The 13805-nt window shown below is 40.2% G+C and overlaps 1 protein-coding gene across 1 annotated transcript in view; it reads left to right on the forward strand.

Annotated features, from left to right (window-relative positions):
- The window catches only part of LOC138173822 (HHIP-like protein 1), a 103126-nt gene that overhangs the window by 45434 nt on the left and 43887 nt on the right, over positions 1-13805 (forward strand). The window contains exon 6 of the mRNA XM_069103907.1: positions 2519-2664. Coding sequence (XP_068960008.1) covers positions 2519-2664 — 146 coding nt within the window. The remainder of the gene's footprint in view (positions 1-2518; positions 2665-13805) is intronic.

Raw genomic sequence — 13805 nt, forward strand, 5'->3', positions numbered from 1 at the left:
AAAATTACATGATAACTTTATTATATATTTAAAGGGAATAGAAAATTGTATATGATAAATTTGTAGTTTCATGTACAACCATTTTTTTTTCTATTCTACTATCTTATGGAAATATTTGTTTTATTTCTTAAGCTCAGAATAAAATAAAAAAATTTTTAAAGTAGGGGGAAGAAGGCTTTCACTTGGGTGAATGATGACAGTTTACATTTCTGTAGTGCTTCACTTAAAGAGATATCATGTACAATACCATGGTATAACATACATGGATTCCTGTTCCAGAATGGATTGAATCAGATTATGACTGAACACCTTCCATATCTGAGAGGCTGTTATTTTATTCTGTAATAGGGAAAAAGCCCTGTATTTGGGAGTTAGACATGAGTACCAGTTTCAGCTTTCATATACATTGAATGTCATCACTTATTCTCTCTGAGCCTCAGTTTCTCTGTGTGTAAAATGGAGATAATAAGACTTGTGCATCTTGCTCAAGGGATCGCTGTGAGGAGAGTATTTTGTGCACCTTTTGGTACTATATAAATGAATTTATTTTCATGTGTGTTCATTACAGCTCTGAATGGGAGAAAGGGAAGCAATTTATTAGTGCCCAAACACCTGGATTTGACTTGTTTCCTATGGCTGCTCTACATGCACATACTGTTTGAAGCAAAATAGCCTGCTAGGTGTTCTTTCCTCAAATTTGACATTCCCCTTCCTGTCTCTCTGTCTGTCACCCATGCCCAGATCACATCCCTCACCCATCCCTACTAGACTCTCAGACGTCCTTCAAAATTGAGCTCTAGAATTGTCTCTGACCTTTCTTAATCTCTGAAGTTACTAGAACTCCTTTCGGAGACAGCTAGGTGGAGCAGTGAAGAGAGCACCAGCCCTGGAGTCAGGAGTACCTGAGTTCAAATCCGGCCTCAGACACTTAAAACACACAAAAAAACTAGCTGTGTGACCTTGGGCAAGTCACTTAACCCCAATTGCCCTACCTTCCCCTCTCCAAAAAAAAAATTAAAAAAAGAACTCCTTTCCTCCTCATATCATCACTTAGTTTCTCTGAATTGCATCCTTCCAGTATAGCAATAATATTATAACATATAATAATATACTATGTATATCAATAATAATAACTGTTACATAGCACCTACTATGTATCATATACTGTGCTAAATGCTTTACAAATATGATCCTCACAACAACCCCGAGAAGCAGGTGTTATTATTATCCCCATTTTACAGATGAGCAAGCTGAAACAAACAGCAGTGAAGTAACTGGCCCAGGATCATACAAAGGGCAATTGTCTGAGGTCAAATTTGAACTCAGGTCTTCCTGATTCCAGATCTGGCTTGCTATCGACTGCTATCACCTAGCTACAATCCCTAGGACCTATCACAATGTCTTACCCTCAGGAGGTAATCTACAAGCATTTATTAAATGCTTATTTTGTGCCAGGCATTGTGCTAAGTTCTAGAGAGACAAGGAAAAGCAAAAAACAACCCCTGTCCTCCCACAGATTACATTTAAATAAGAGGAGACAACATGTGCATACAATACATATACAGAGTAGATGGATGGTAATCTTAAATGAGAAGGCATGAAAGACAGAACCATTAAGTTTTTGGTTTTTTTTTAAGCAATCAGGGTTAAGTAACTTGCTCAAGGTTATACGGCCAGTTATTTCTGGGTGTGGTGCTGAGTATCTGAGCCCCGGATTCGATCTCCAGGTCATCCCGACACTGGAGCCAGTGCTCTTACTCTCTGAGCCACCTGGCCGTCCCTAGAATCATTTAGTTTTGAAGGAAAATAAGGAACCCAGGAAGTAAAGGAGAGGAGGGGAATCATTGCATGTATGTAGGATAGCTGAGGAAAAGGTATGGACATAGGAGATGGAGTATTGTGTTTGAAGAACATAAAATGGGCCAGAGTTACTGAGTCATAGAGTGTGTGAAGAGAAACAAAGTATCAGAAGATTGGAAAGGTAAGAAGGGGTCAAGTTGTGAAGTACTTTAAGTATCCAACAGAGGGACTTATGTTTGACCCTTTGGGTCATGGGGAGTCACTGGAGATCAGAGATCAGGGAAGTGACATGGTCACACCAAGAGCTTTAGAGATAGCACCTTGGGAGCAGCTAGGTGGTGCAGTAGCTATGGGAGTGGCCCCGGAGTCAGGAGAACCTGTGTTCAGATCTAGCCTGTGTGACCCCTGGCAAGTCACTTAAGCTTGATTACCTCAAAAAAAGGAAAAGAAAAGGAATATCACCTTGGCAACCAAGTAGAAAATGGTTTGGAGACACTCTGGGTATTTAATAAACATTTGTTGAATTAAATTATATCCCATTTTTCCTACAAGGGCAAGGATTGGGGATGATACTAGGAAAAAAGAATTTTTCACTGCGGTAGACAATCATGAAACTGAGACCCAGAGATTTGGGTTCCAAGGCAGTCAGTACCTTTTACACTGCTCCAGACTGCACCATTAGTGACTAGTATTAATGCCATTTGCTTTTCCTCTTTAGGCGCTTGATGTCACTCAGGGAGAACCAGGCCACCAGACAGTGGCAGTACAATGAGATCTGCATGGGGCGTGGGCAGACATGCATGTTTCCAGGCATGATCAACAACTATTATCAGTACATCATTTCCTTTGCTGAAGATGAGGCAGGTAAACTCAAGTTTCAATGTAGTTTCAGCTACAGCTGCTGAACTTTTGTTTGATAAGTAGGTGTAGTTTAATGTATTTTATAATACCTTTCTTCTTAAAAAAAAAAAAGAAAATTTTTTTTCTTTCCCCCCCCTTAATAGTATTTTTCCCAATTATCTGTAAAGATAGTTTTCAACATTCATTTTTCCCTCCCTCCTCGCCCCTCTCCCCCAAACAGCAAGCAATTAGATATGTATTATACATGTACAATCATGTCAAACATATTTCTATATTAGTCATATTGTGAAAGAAGAATCAGAACAAAAGGGAAAAAAATGAGAAGAAAACAAAAAAACAGTGAAAATAGTATACTCTGATCTGCATTCAGTCTCCATAGTTCTTTCTCTGGTTGTCAGCATTTTCCATCACAAATCAGAAAGAAAAATTATTGTTGTCTTCACCAAAAAAAAAATCTCAGACATTTCTCAATATTCTTTCTCTTATAACAAAAAACAACAACAAAAAACCCAGTAAAACAAGTAGGTCTGGCAGAGTAACTGTTTTAATATGTATTTATGCCTTTATTCAATAAAAAGGTTTAGTAGCACAAGATTCTAAGCCCAGATGCTACTTCTAGGTTGGGTGGGAGAAGGTTGCTGCCTTTGTGGCCTTGGACAAATAATATTACATTTACAGATTTTAGTTCCTTTTTCTTTAAAATGAGAGGATTGGGGGGCGGCTAGGTGGTGCAGTGAATAGAGCACCGGCTCTGGAGTTAGGAGGACCTGAGTTCAAATGTGACGTCAGATACTTAATACTTACTAGCCATGTGACCGTGGGCAAGTAACTTAACTCTAATTGCCCTGACCTCCCCCCTCCAAAAAAATTTTAATAAAAGGAAAAAAATAAAATGAGGGGATTGAACAATCACTACTAAGGCCCTTTCAGGCTCTGACATTTTCTGTTATCTGATAGGAGTCAGGAGACCTAGTTTCTGGTCTTCTTCATCCACTAACTGGTATTGTGATTTTGGCAAAATAATTTCACCTTTCTTGGCTTTAGTTTCCTCAAATAGGAAATGAAGTAGCAGCACTAGAAGTCCTTTGGAGGCCTTTTCTGGACCTGTGGTTCTAGAGCAGAGTGCTTCATCTGATTCTAATGTCCTTTCCAGTTTGGTTAGATACTTGGTTCTGTGAGTCAGATGAGGCCTAGTTAAAGCTATTCCCTTGAGAGGCATCTTCCTTAGGGGAAACTTATTCCTTGAGAGAAGAGGAGGTTTGGGAAGAGTGTGTCCTGGCTGGTGAGAAATATGAAACTGTTGCCTACATGAAGAACTTTGGACGATGCCTCACTTTCAGACAGCCATCTCTCTGGTGTATAACTGAGACTTGGTGGGATAACTGTCTCTCTAGGAATTATTATTGTGTCCAGGTCTGTAGACATGAACTGTCTTCAAGTATCCAAAGGGATGTCATTAGAAGAGAGATGTAATTTGCTTTTCTTGGCCCCAAACTGCAGGACTTAGAGCAATAGGGGAAATGACAAGAAAGAAGATTTTGGCTTGAGATACAGAAAATGTTCAACAATCAGAGCTATTTAAAGCTGGATATCTTTAAGTGGTGGCTAGGTAGGTTACCTCTTGGGAATAGTCAAGATGGGATAATTACTCTCCAGGAAGGCTAAGGCTAAATGCCAGTTGAGGTTATTTCCAGATCTGAGGTTCTATGGGATAGTTTTGTGGGATTGTAATACTTTCATGAGCTACCTAATAGAGTTTTCTTGAGGAACTTACTTGGCAAATCACTAAAGTGTATTGTGATTACTAACATTATTACCAGAATGGCATTATTGGCCTAAGCTCAACGAACATCTTTGGGGAATTTTTATCCCAGGTAGCAGGGATGGATTACCCCAATCATCCACAAACTCTCTCCTTGCTCCGTTTTATGGTCTGGTCCAGTTTAGAGATGCGATTTATGCTCATGGAGAGAGAGCAGAGCTTATTAGACAGGATTAGACACAGAATGTTGGCCTCTGTCATTAACACCCTGCTTGGGCCAAGTAAGCATGGATGAACTCCTGGAGAATAACTAAGACCCAGGCAAACAGTCAGACACTAGCCACTGACATCAGCAGTTGGGTGTTTTCTGTGTGAGCCCTTGAGCCGGATTCATGTGCTGACTTCACTAATCCAAAGATGAAGAAGAACTGAGAACTGAGTCATTTTCTCCAAAGGACCTGGATGGAAGAGTTCTTGGCTATGCTAATTAGGTCTATAAATTGTGCTTGGTACAAATGAATGTCTTTTCCAGCTGATTAAGACAATCATCCCTTTAAATAGCTGGCAGTGCTTTGTGCTAATTAGGCTTAGCACTTGTACATAATTCCACCCACAGGCATTTCTAGACCTTTTCCAAACGGTCCAGGCATGACTCCAGAGGCTGCCTGTAGGAGCTGTTTGTTCCGTTTTATGGCCGGAGAGGCTGAGATGGGGGAGAATTGGTCATGAATCTTCTGTTATTACCAGGATGCAGCTTTGAGACCTGTTCTATGCTTAACAGTGCTCCTCTCACCTCAGAAATGTCAATATTTATAATTGTGGGAAAAGGGTGGGCATTTTTGATGCTTAAGATAAAAACGAGGAGAAAGATGGAATGATCAGGTTGTAGGCCTGCCTTGGAAGTGGGAGGGTTTGGGGTAGCATTTGGCTTATGGCCAGGTTTAGGGTTGGGGTCAGTTTGTGGTCCTGCAACAGAGGTTTTTCCTTGTGGTAAGTTAACTAGACTTGACAGAAAAATAGCCCATTATCTTGAGTTCCTTAGCTTCTCACTATAGTGACAATCTGTTCTACAACCCCAGAAGGAGAACCACGCTAGAATAACAGTGCACAAGGTTGCAAATCAGTAGGGACACAAATATTTTGTGTTGCTGCTGTTGTTTTTTAAAGTGAGAGAGGGGAAGGGAGGACAAGAGGCAATGGGATATAAAAGGTGGGGAGAGGTGATAGGTGATATGAGGAAATGTTTTTTTGTTTGGTTGAGTTCACAAATTCATTCATGCATTCATTTCTATTCAATTATCTATTGATTGATTGATTGATTCATTTATCTATTTATTCACCTAAATTATCTATCTATTCATTCATTCATCTATTCATTCATTTATTTATCTAGTTATTCATTCAGCCATTCATTTATTCATTCATTCATCTATTTTGATTTATCTGTCTATCTAGTTACTCATTCAGTCATTCATCTACTTATTCTTTTATTCATTAATTTATCTATTTGTTTGCTTACTGGGTCTTCCCATCTCAAAGGGCCTTAAAGTGCAGTAGCCCCAGTGGCCTGATCCCAATACTGATCTGTATGGAAGCTTTAATCTCCTCCCTTTTTCTGATTTGTGCCAGTTCACCCCTTACCAGGTAGCCTGGGCTACCCCCCTTCCCCCCAAGGTAGGTGGCCTTCTACTCCCCGAGGGCTCACTATATTGTCACCAGACTAAGGGTAGACACTCAGTAGGCTTTAGTCCTACTGTTCCTCATAACTCTTGAACTCAATCTGTCTAAGCCTTTCCCAGTAGCAGGGCCTACAGGCTTATGCCAGCATGCCTAGCCTGAGGAAATGTTTAGAAAAACAGCATAAATTTTTATTTGATTTAGTTCAATTCAGCAAACATTTATTAATGTAATAACAATAGCTAGCATTAAGGTTTGCAAAAACATTGCATATGATATCTCAGTTGATTCTTACAACAATCCTGTGAGGCATGTGCTATTACTATCCCCATTTTCAAAAGAGGAAACGGAGGCTGAGAGGTTAAGTAACTTGCCCAAGGTACACATCTAGTAAGTGTCTAAAGGAGGATTTGAACTCAGGTCTTCTTGACTCCAGGTCCAATTCTATCTACTGAGCCATTTGTGAAATGCTTACTTAGTGCAAGGTGCTGTGCTGGGGATCCAAAGATGGAAAATGTCATGGTTCCTATCCTCAAAGACCTTACAGTTTAATAGGTAAAACTGGAAATAGGCACAAATAAGGATGATAAGAGAGAATGTGAAAGGGGCAAAAGAGGGGTCTAGATCAAGTTCTCTAGGAAGGTTTAAGAAGGGGTAGAGCTGGAGGGTTCAGGGATGGATGGCTTCATTAGAGGATGTGGAACCTGAGCTAGGCCTTGAAGGAAGAGAAGATGTCACAACTTAGAGATGAGCAGGGAGTTATTCCAGGCATTGGAGATATAAGTCCACAGAAGCCTGCAAAAGCAAGGCAAGATCACAGAACAGCTGTTCGTTGATCCTGGCTGGAATGCTCAGAGGGTAGTCGTACAAAATGAGGCAAGAAATGTAGGATAGATCAAGATGGTGGAGGGTCATGAATGCCAGACTAAGGAGTTTATTTATTTTTGATAGACAGTGGGGAACTACTGAAGATTTCTGAGTAAGTTGCTTGCTTGAGTCTTTGAGAAGGAGGTGTTCCTTCTGTCCCCTCTCCTTTTGCTATCAGACCTACCTATCCCTTCTCTTGTCTGGGAGTTTATGGCATCAGTTATTCTCTTTATCTCAGATTTTCACCCTCTACTAATCTCTTGACTTTTTGATACCTTCAAAAATGCTCAGGGTCTCCCTATCCTTAACAAAAAGGTTTCACTTAAGCTGGCCAACTCCAAACTGTCATCCTGTATCTGACTTCCTTTTCACTGGAGAATATAGTCAAAACTCATGGCCTCCACACGTGCTTCTTGTTGAGTCATTTCAATACTGTGCTATGCTTTGTGATCCCCTTTGGGGTTTTCTTGGCAGGAACACTAGAGTGGTTTGCCATTTACTTCTTTGACTCACTTTGCAGATGAGGAAATTGAGGCAAACAAGGTTAAGTGACTTGCCCAGGGTAACACAATTAGTAAATGTCTGAGGCTAGATTTGAGCTCAGGTCTTCCTGAATCCAGACCTAGTACTCTATCCACTGCATCACTATGCAAAATAATGTCTGACCCCACCATTCAACTGAAGGTATCTCTCAAAAGTTACTGGTGGCCTCTTATTTTTCAAATTATATTTTATTTCTTCTTCTTCTTTTTTTTTAAAGCAATTGGGGTTAAATAACTTGCTCAAGGTTACATGGCCAGGTGTTAATGGGTGGATGCTAAGTGTCTGAGCCCGGATTCGATCCCCCAGGTCATCCCGACACTGGGGCCGGTGTTCTTGCTCGCTGTGCTACCTGGCCGCCTCCATATTTTATTTTTTCAATTAATAAGCATTTATTTTTATCCCTCCCAAAGCCTCCCCTGAACCAATTTTTTTTAAAAAAAATGCTGCTATAAACATATGCATAGTTAAACCAAACAAATTCCTGATTTGACCATGTTCAAAAACATAAGTGACATTCTACACTTGTGTCCATGAATTCTTTGTCTTGAGTTGGGTAACATCTTTAATCTTTGGTCCTCTGGAATTGTGGTTGGTCATTGTGTTGAAGAGAGTTCTTAAGTCTTTCAAAGTTGTTTTTCTTTTCAATGTTGTTGTTATCATATAAATTGTTCTGGTTCTGCTCACTTCACTCTGTATCATCTCATATACATTTTCCTAGGTTTCTCTGATAACTTCTTTTTTTTTTAATTTTTAAGCAATCAGGGTTAAGTAACTTGCTCAAGGTTACACGGCCAGTTATTTCTGGGTGTGGTGCTGAGTGTCTGAGCCCGGGATTCAATCTCCAGGTCATCCCAACACTGGAACCGGTACTCTTACTTGCTGAGCCACCTGGCCGCCCCTAAGCAATTGGGGTTAAGTAACTTGCTCAAGGTTACACGGCCAGGTGTTTCTGGGTGGGTGCTAAGTGTCTGAGCCTGGGATTCGATCTCCAGGTCATCCTGACACTGGAGCCAGTGCTCTTACTCGCTGAGCTACCTGATCGCCCCTCTCTGATAACTTCTTAGTTGTTAAATCCAGTCACTTTTTCTTAGTCTTTTCCTCTTTAACCTCTCTGCAACTTTTGATACTATTGTCTCCCCACACTCCTCTCCTGGTTACTGCCTCCTCTACATGCGTGTGCCACTCAGTCAAGCATTTATTAATCACCTACTATGTGCTAGACACTGTGCTAAGTGCTGGGAATACAAAGAAAAGTTAAGACCTGCCCTCAAGGAGCTCATATTTTAATAGGAAAAACAATATGGAAATAACTAGGTACATAGAAGATCTGTACAGAGTAGATGGAAGGCAGTCTGAGAGGGGAAGGCACTAACAATTACAAGGACAGGGAGAGACCTTTTGAAGTTAGTGAGATTTGAGTATAGTCTTGAAGGAAGCCAGGGAAGCTAGTAGGTGAAGGTGAGGAGGGAGATGAGTCCAGGCATGGGGGTAAAGAGATGGGAGTGTCATTTTTGAGCAATGGCTGGATCTTAGAGTGCTTGGAGGGAAATAAGGTATAAGAAGAACACTGTTAGGAAGAGCTTTATATGTACAACAGGGGAGTTTCTGTTGAATCTTGGAGGTAATAGAGAACCATTGGAGTTCATCCTGCAATTTAGAAAAATCACCTTGGCAGATGAGTGGGGGATGGTCTGGGATGGGGAAAGACTTGAGGGAAGAGCATCAGCTTCTGTGACCTTGCCGACTCCTCTTTCATTTCTTTAATAAATGCATTATTTATTTATTTTAAACATTGTTTAAAAAAATTTTTTGAGTTCTACATTCTCTATCTCCCTTCAGTTCCTCCCCCCATGCATTGAGAAGACAAGCAACATCTCAGTTATACATGTAAAATCATGCAGAATATATTTCCATATTAACCATATTTTTTTAAAAAGCAAGAAAAATAAAGTGAAAAAATTATGTTTCAATTTACATTGAGACTCCATCAATTGTTTTTTTTTTTTTTTACCTTTGGAGGTGGACAGCATTTTTCATGAGTCTTCTGGAATTGTCTTAGATCACTGTATTGCCGAGAGTAGCTAAGTCAGTCACAGTTGATCATTGTACAATATTGCTGCTGCTGTGTACAGTGTTCTCTTGGTTCCACTCGCTTCACCTTGCATCAGTTCATATAAGTCTTCTTGTGTTTTTCCAAAACCATCCTACTTATCATTTCTTATAAGCACAGTAATATTGCATCACAATTATATACCACAACTTGTTCATCCATTTCTCAATGAATGGTCATCCCCTCCATTTCCAATTCTTTGCTATCCTGGTTCATTCCTTGTCTGATATTCCTTCTCAGGATCCTTTTCAGGATCATCATATATATCCCACCTAAATAACATGGGTATCCTCAAAGTCTTTGTCTTGGGCCTTCTTCTCTTTTCTCTCTGCATACTCTAGGTCATTGGTGTCAAAGTCAAATAGAAACAGGGGCCATTAATCTGTACATAAGGATCCCAATGGCCTGCATATTGGCTTGGGTTTTTAAAATGTAATATTATCTATATTTTATTGTATTTTTATTCATTTTGTTACATTATTTGCTTGTTTGTTTATTTTGAGCTGCATTCAGGAGTGTTTATGGCCACATGTAGCAGCTAAGGGCACCAATGTCTGAGATTTCTTATCTCATCAGCTGCCATGAGTTCAATGATCATCTCGACATAGTATATTCCCAAGATACATGTAGCCTACTCTAATTATGCTCCTGAACTTCAGTCTTGTGGCCTCTACATCAGTATTGACATCTCAAACTCAATGTCCAAAATTTACCTTTTCCCTCCTGAATCCCTTCCTCCTTCTCTAAGCTTCTCTTTTTCTATTAGGGGCAAGGGGAACCAACATCTTTACAAGCACCCCCAGTTTGTAACCTCGTACTTATCTAGTGCTTAGCACAGTTCGTGGGCACACAGTTGGTAGGTTGATTAATTGATCCTTGACTTTTCTTTCTTCATCTTGTATCACATTCAATCAGTGGCCAAGTCTTATTGATTCCTCTTCCACAGAATCTCTCCCTTTCATCTCCTTTTCTCTACTCATTTATCCACTGCCCTAGTTTCAGCCTTATAATTTCTCACTTGGACTATTGTAATAAACTCCTATTTTGATCTTTCTCCTCTGCTATCTTTCTTCCATACAGCTGGCCAAAATAATCTTCCTGAGGAACAGAAAATGTTAATTCTTTTCATAAAGCACTTCAGGGGTTCCCCCATAACCTTTGGGATAAAATATCAACTCCCTAGGCTAGTATCCTTGGCCCTCTAGAATTTGATCCCAGCTTCTCTTCCTGACATCTTTTGCTTCCCTTCACTTCCCTTCTTTTCCCTTCATTCCCTTTTAGGTGTTCTATGTTCAAGTTAAACATCTGTCCTCCAAACTCAACTGGCTTCCCCCACTTCCCTATTTCCAAATGAGCCATGCCTAAATGGACCTGCTTTAGCATAGATGCCAACTCCTTTGTGAAGCTTTCCCGAATTCCTCCTTCCTCCCCCCAATTGCTAGGGATCTTCCCCTTTTCAACCTACCTTATATTTGATGACCTACATGCTTTTTGTGTCCCCCAATAGAATGCAAGCTTCTTTGAGGGAAAAGACTATCTCATTTCTGTCTTTGTGCCCTCCGCACTCAGCATAGGACTTTATTCACTGTAGATGTTTGGTAAATGTTGAATTGAATGGTCAGATCTGCATTTAAGTAATATTTTATTTTGGCAGCTGTGTAAAAGATAAATTAAAGTCGGGGGAGTGATGGGAGAAGTGAGGAGAGATTGGAATTAGGGAAACTAATAAAATAATTGAGATTGGACTGGGATAGTTTAGATCTGTGCCTGCCTGAAGGCAGGGGGATGAACTCTATGACCTCTTGGAAATCTCTTCCCCTTTTGCTGACTCTCTTAAACAGCTGCCTCAGCATCTGTGTAAACACAGCTGCATAATTGATACCATTGACGTGTGTGTGTGTGTGTGTGTGTGTGTGTGTGTGTGTGTGTGTGTGTTTGGCCCACACCCTCATGCCTTTACTCATAGCTCCACACCCTCACCTCCTCAGTCATCCTCAGTACTTAGACTGCCCATCCCTGTACTGAAGAATGTTCAAGGAACTCATTCTAGTTTGGGAGATAAGATTACTACTCTGAAACAACAGCAAACAGTACCAGATAGCATATAATTTCCTAACTACTGAATTGTATAGGATAGCCTATTAATTGAGCTCAAAAATAGAACAGACTGCCTCAGGAATTCCCCGTCCCTGCATATGTTCAGGAGGCCAGATGACTAGTCGCTCAGGATGCGGGAGAGAGGTTTCTGTTCAGGTCCTGGGTGGATTAGGCCAGGGGTTCTTAACCTTTTTGTGTGAACCGGCCTCCAAGTGAAGAATCACATGGTCTAAGGTTTTTGGAAGAGGCCTGCTTCATACGGAACACTGGCCCCGTGTCCAAATTGTATTCATCTGTCAAGGTCTAGTGTGTTTCAACTCTTCCAGGAAGCCTAACCATAGCAACCTCCAGTGATCTCTCCATGTTCTGACCTCGTCCTGCTCTTCTACAATGTAGGAGAAAGAACAGCTAGATTTGGAGGCAGAAGCCTTGAGTTTGAATCTTGCTTCTGACCCTTAGCTGAGTGACCATTCATGAGTCAGTCCAGTCATTTAATAACTTTGAACCTCCATGTTCTCCTTTGTAAGATGAGTCTCAAATAACAAGAATGCTACCTCCCTTGAAGTGTTGTGAAGAAGGGTTTTTGCAAAACCAGCCCGGTGCTGGGCATAGAGTAAGTGCTAATTGAGGACTGATGAATGAGTGTGGCATCTGGTTTGTTTTGGTGCTTGGGTAGGACTTATATCCCCCGGTTAAAAGAGCCCCTACTTCTAATAGACACCTGATTTGGTGGAAAGAAATGATGCTGGGAATCAACATACCTGGGTTCTAATCCTCATTCCACCACCAACTCTCTCTGTGACCTTGGGCAAGTCTATTTATCTCTTTTGTCCTAAATGTCCTCATCTGTAAAGTTAATAATAGCTGATATTTATATAGCACTTTAAGCTTTGCAAAGCACTCTACAAACATTATTTCATTTTATCCTTACAAAGGATAACATTAATTTTTTTAAATTTAAAAATAAAACAAAAATTATCTTATTTTATCCTTACAAGGACCCTCGGAAGTAGGTGCTATTATTATTTCTTTTTTTACAGGTGAGGAAACTGAGGCAAATCATAATTAAGTGACTTGCCTTGGGTCACAGGCCTATTAGTTAGTGCCTGCGGCAGCATTTGAACTGTCTCAGATCTTCTTAATTCCAGGTCTGGCATTCAAATCACTGTGTCACCTAGCAGCCTCTAAAAATAAGTGGGCTAGACTGGAAGGTCTGCATGGTGCCTTTCAGCTTTAAGCATCTGTGATGATAAGGGTTTATCTATTTATGACTTTATGTAGTGCTTTAAGGTTCATAAAATGCTTTTCTTGCAACAATTGTTTGAAGTAAAAGTACTTTTTTGAAGTAAAAATACTTCTAATATTATTTTACAGAGAAGAAAATTGAGGTTTATAAAGGTAAAATAATTTGCCTACTGTCACACAGGGCAGCTAGATGGCTTGGTGGATAAAGCTCTGGGCCTGGAGTCAGGAAGACCAGAGTTCTAATCTGGCCTCAGATACTAGCTGTATGACCCTGGGCAAGTCACTTAACCCTGTTTGCCTCAGTTTCCTCATCTGTAAAATGAGCTGGAGAAGGAAATGGCAAACCGCTCCAGCATCTTTGCCAGGGAAACTGCAAATGGGGGCACAAAGAGTCAGACACGACTAAACAACCATATAGTCACACAACTATTAAGTGTCAATTCTGGGATTTGATTCCAGTTATAGCATTTTTTCCCCTATAATAACTTGTTTTTCTTAAAAGGTTTTTTAAAAAATAAATTATTTAATAAAGCTTAATATTGAAAATTAATTTTTTAAAAAGTCACACTTGTGAATTCATTGATGTTTGGAGTTTTCAGTGAAGAAGTTTCCTCCTGCTCTGTAATTGGCAGTCTTAGAGCTGCCTGTGTCAATGAGAAATTAAGTGACTTACCCAGGATCACACAGTCACAGTCTGTGTGAGAGGCTTCTCACCCAAGTCACCTGTCTCACATTGCACAGCTCCATGAATTAAATTTGCTGTGTAACTGATTACATATAAATGAACTTCACCACAATAAATTTCATAACTTTTCAGTAGCTTCTCTATGTCATCAGAATTTT

Source organism: Petaurus breviceps, unplaced genomic scaffold (genome assembly GCF_028583685.1).
Source record: "Petaurus breviceps papuanus isolate PSGF00001 unplaced genomic scaffold, PetGlider_PUasm1.0 65, whole genome shotgun sequence".
Classification (NCBI taxonomy): domain Eukaryota; kingdom Metazoa; phylum Chordata; class Mammalia; order Diprotodontia; family Petauridae; genus Petaurus; species Petaurus breviceps.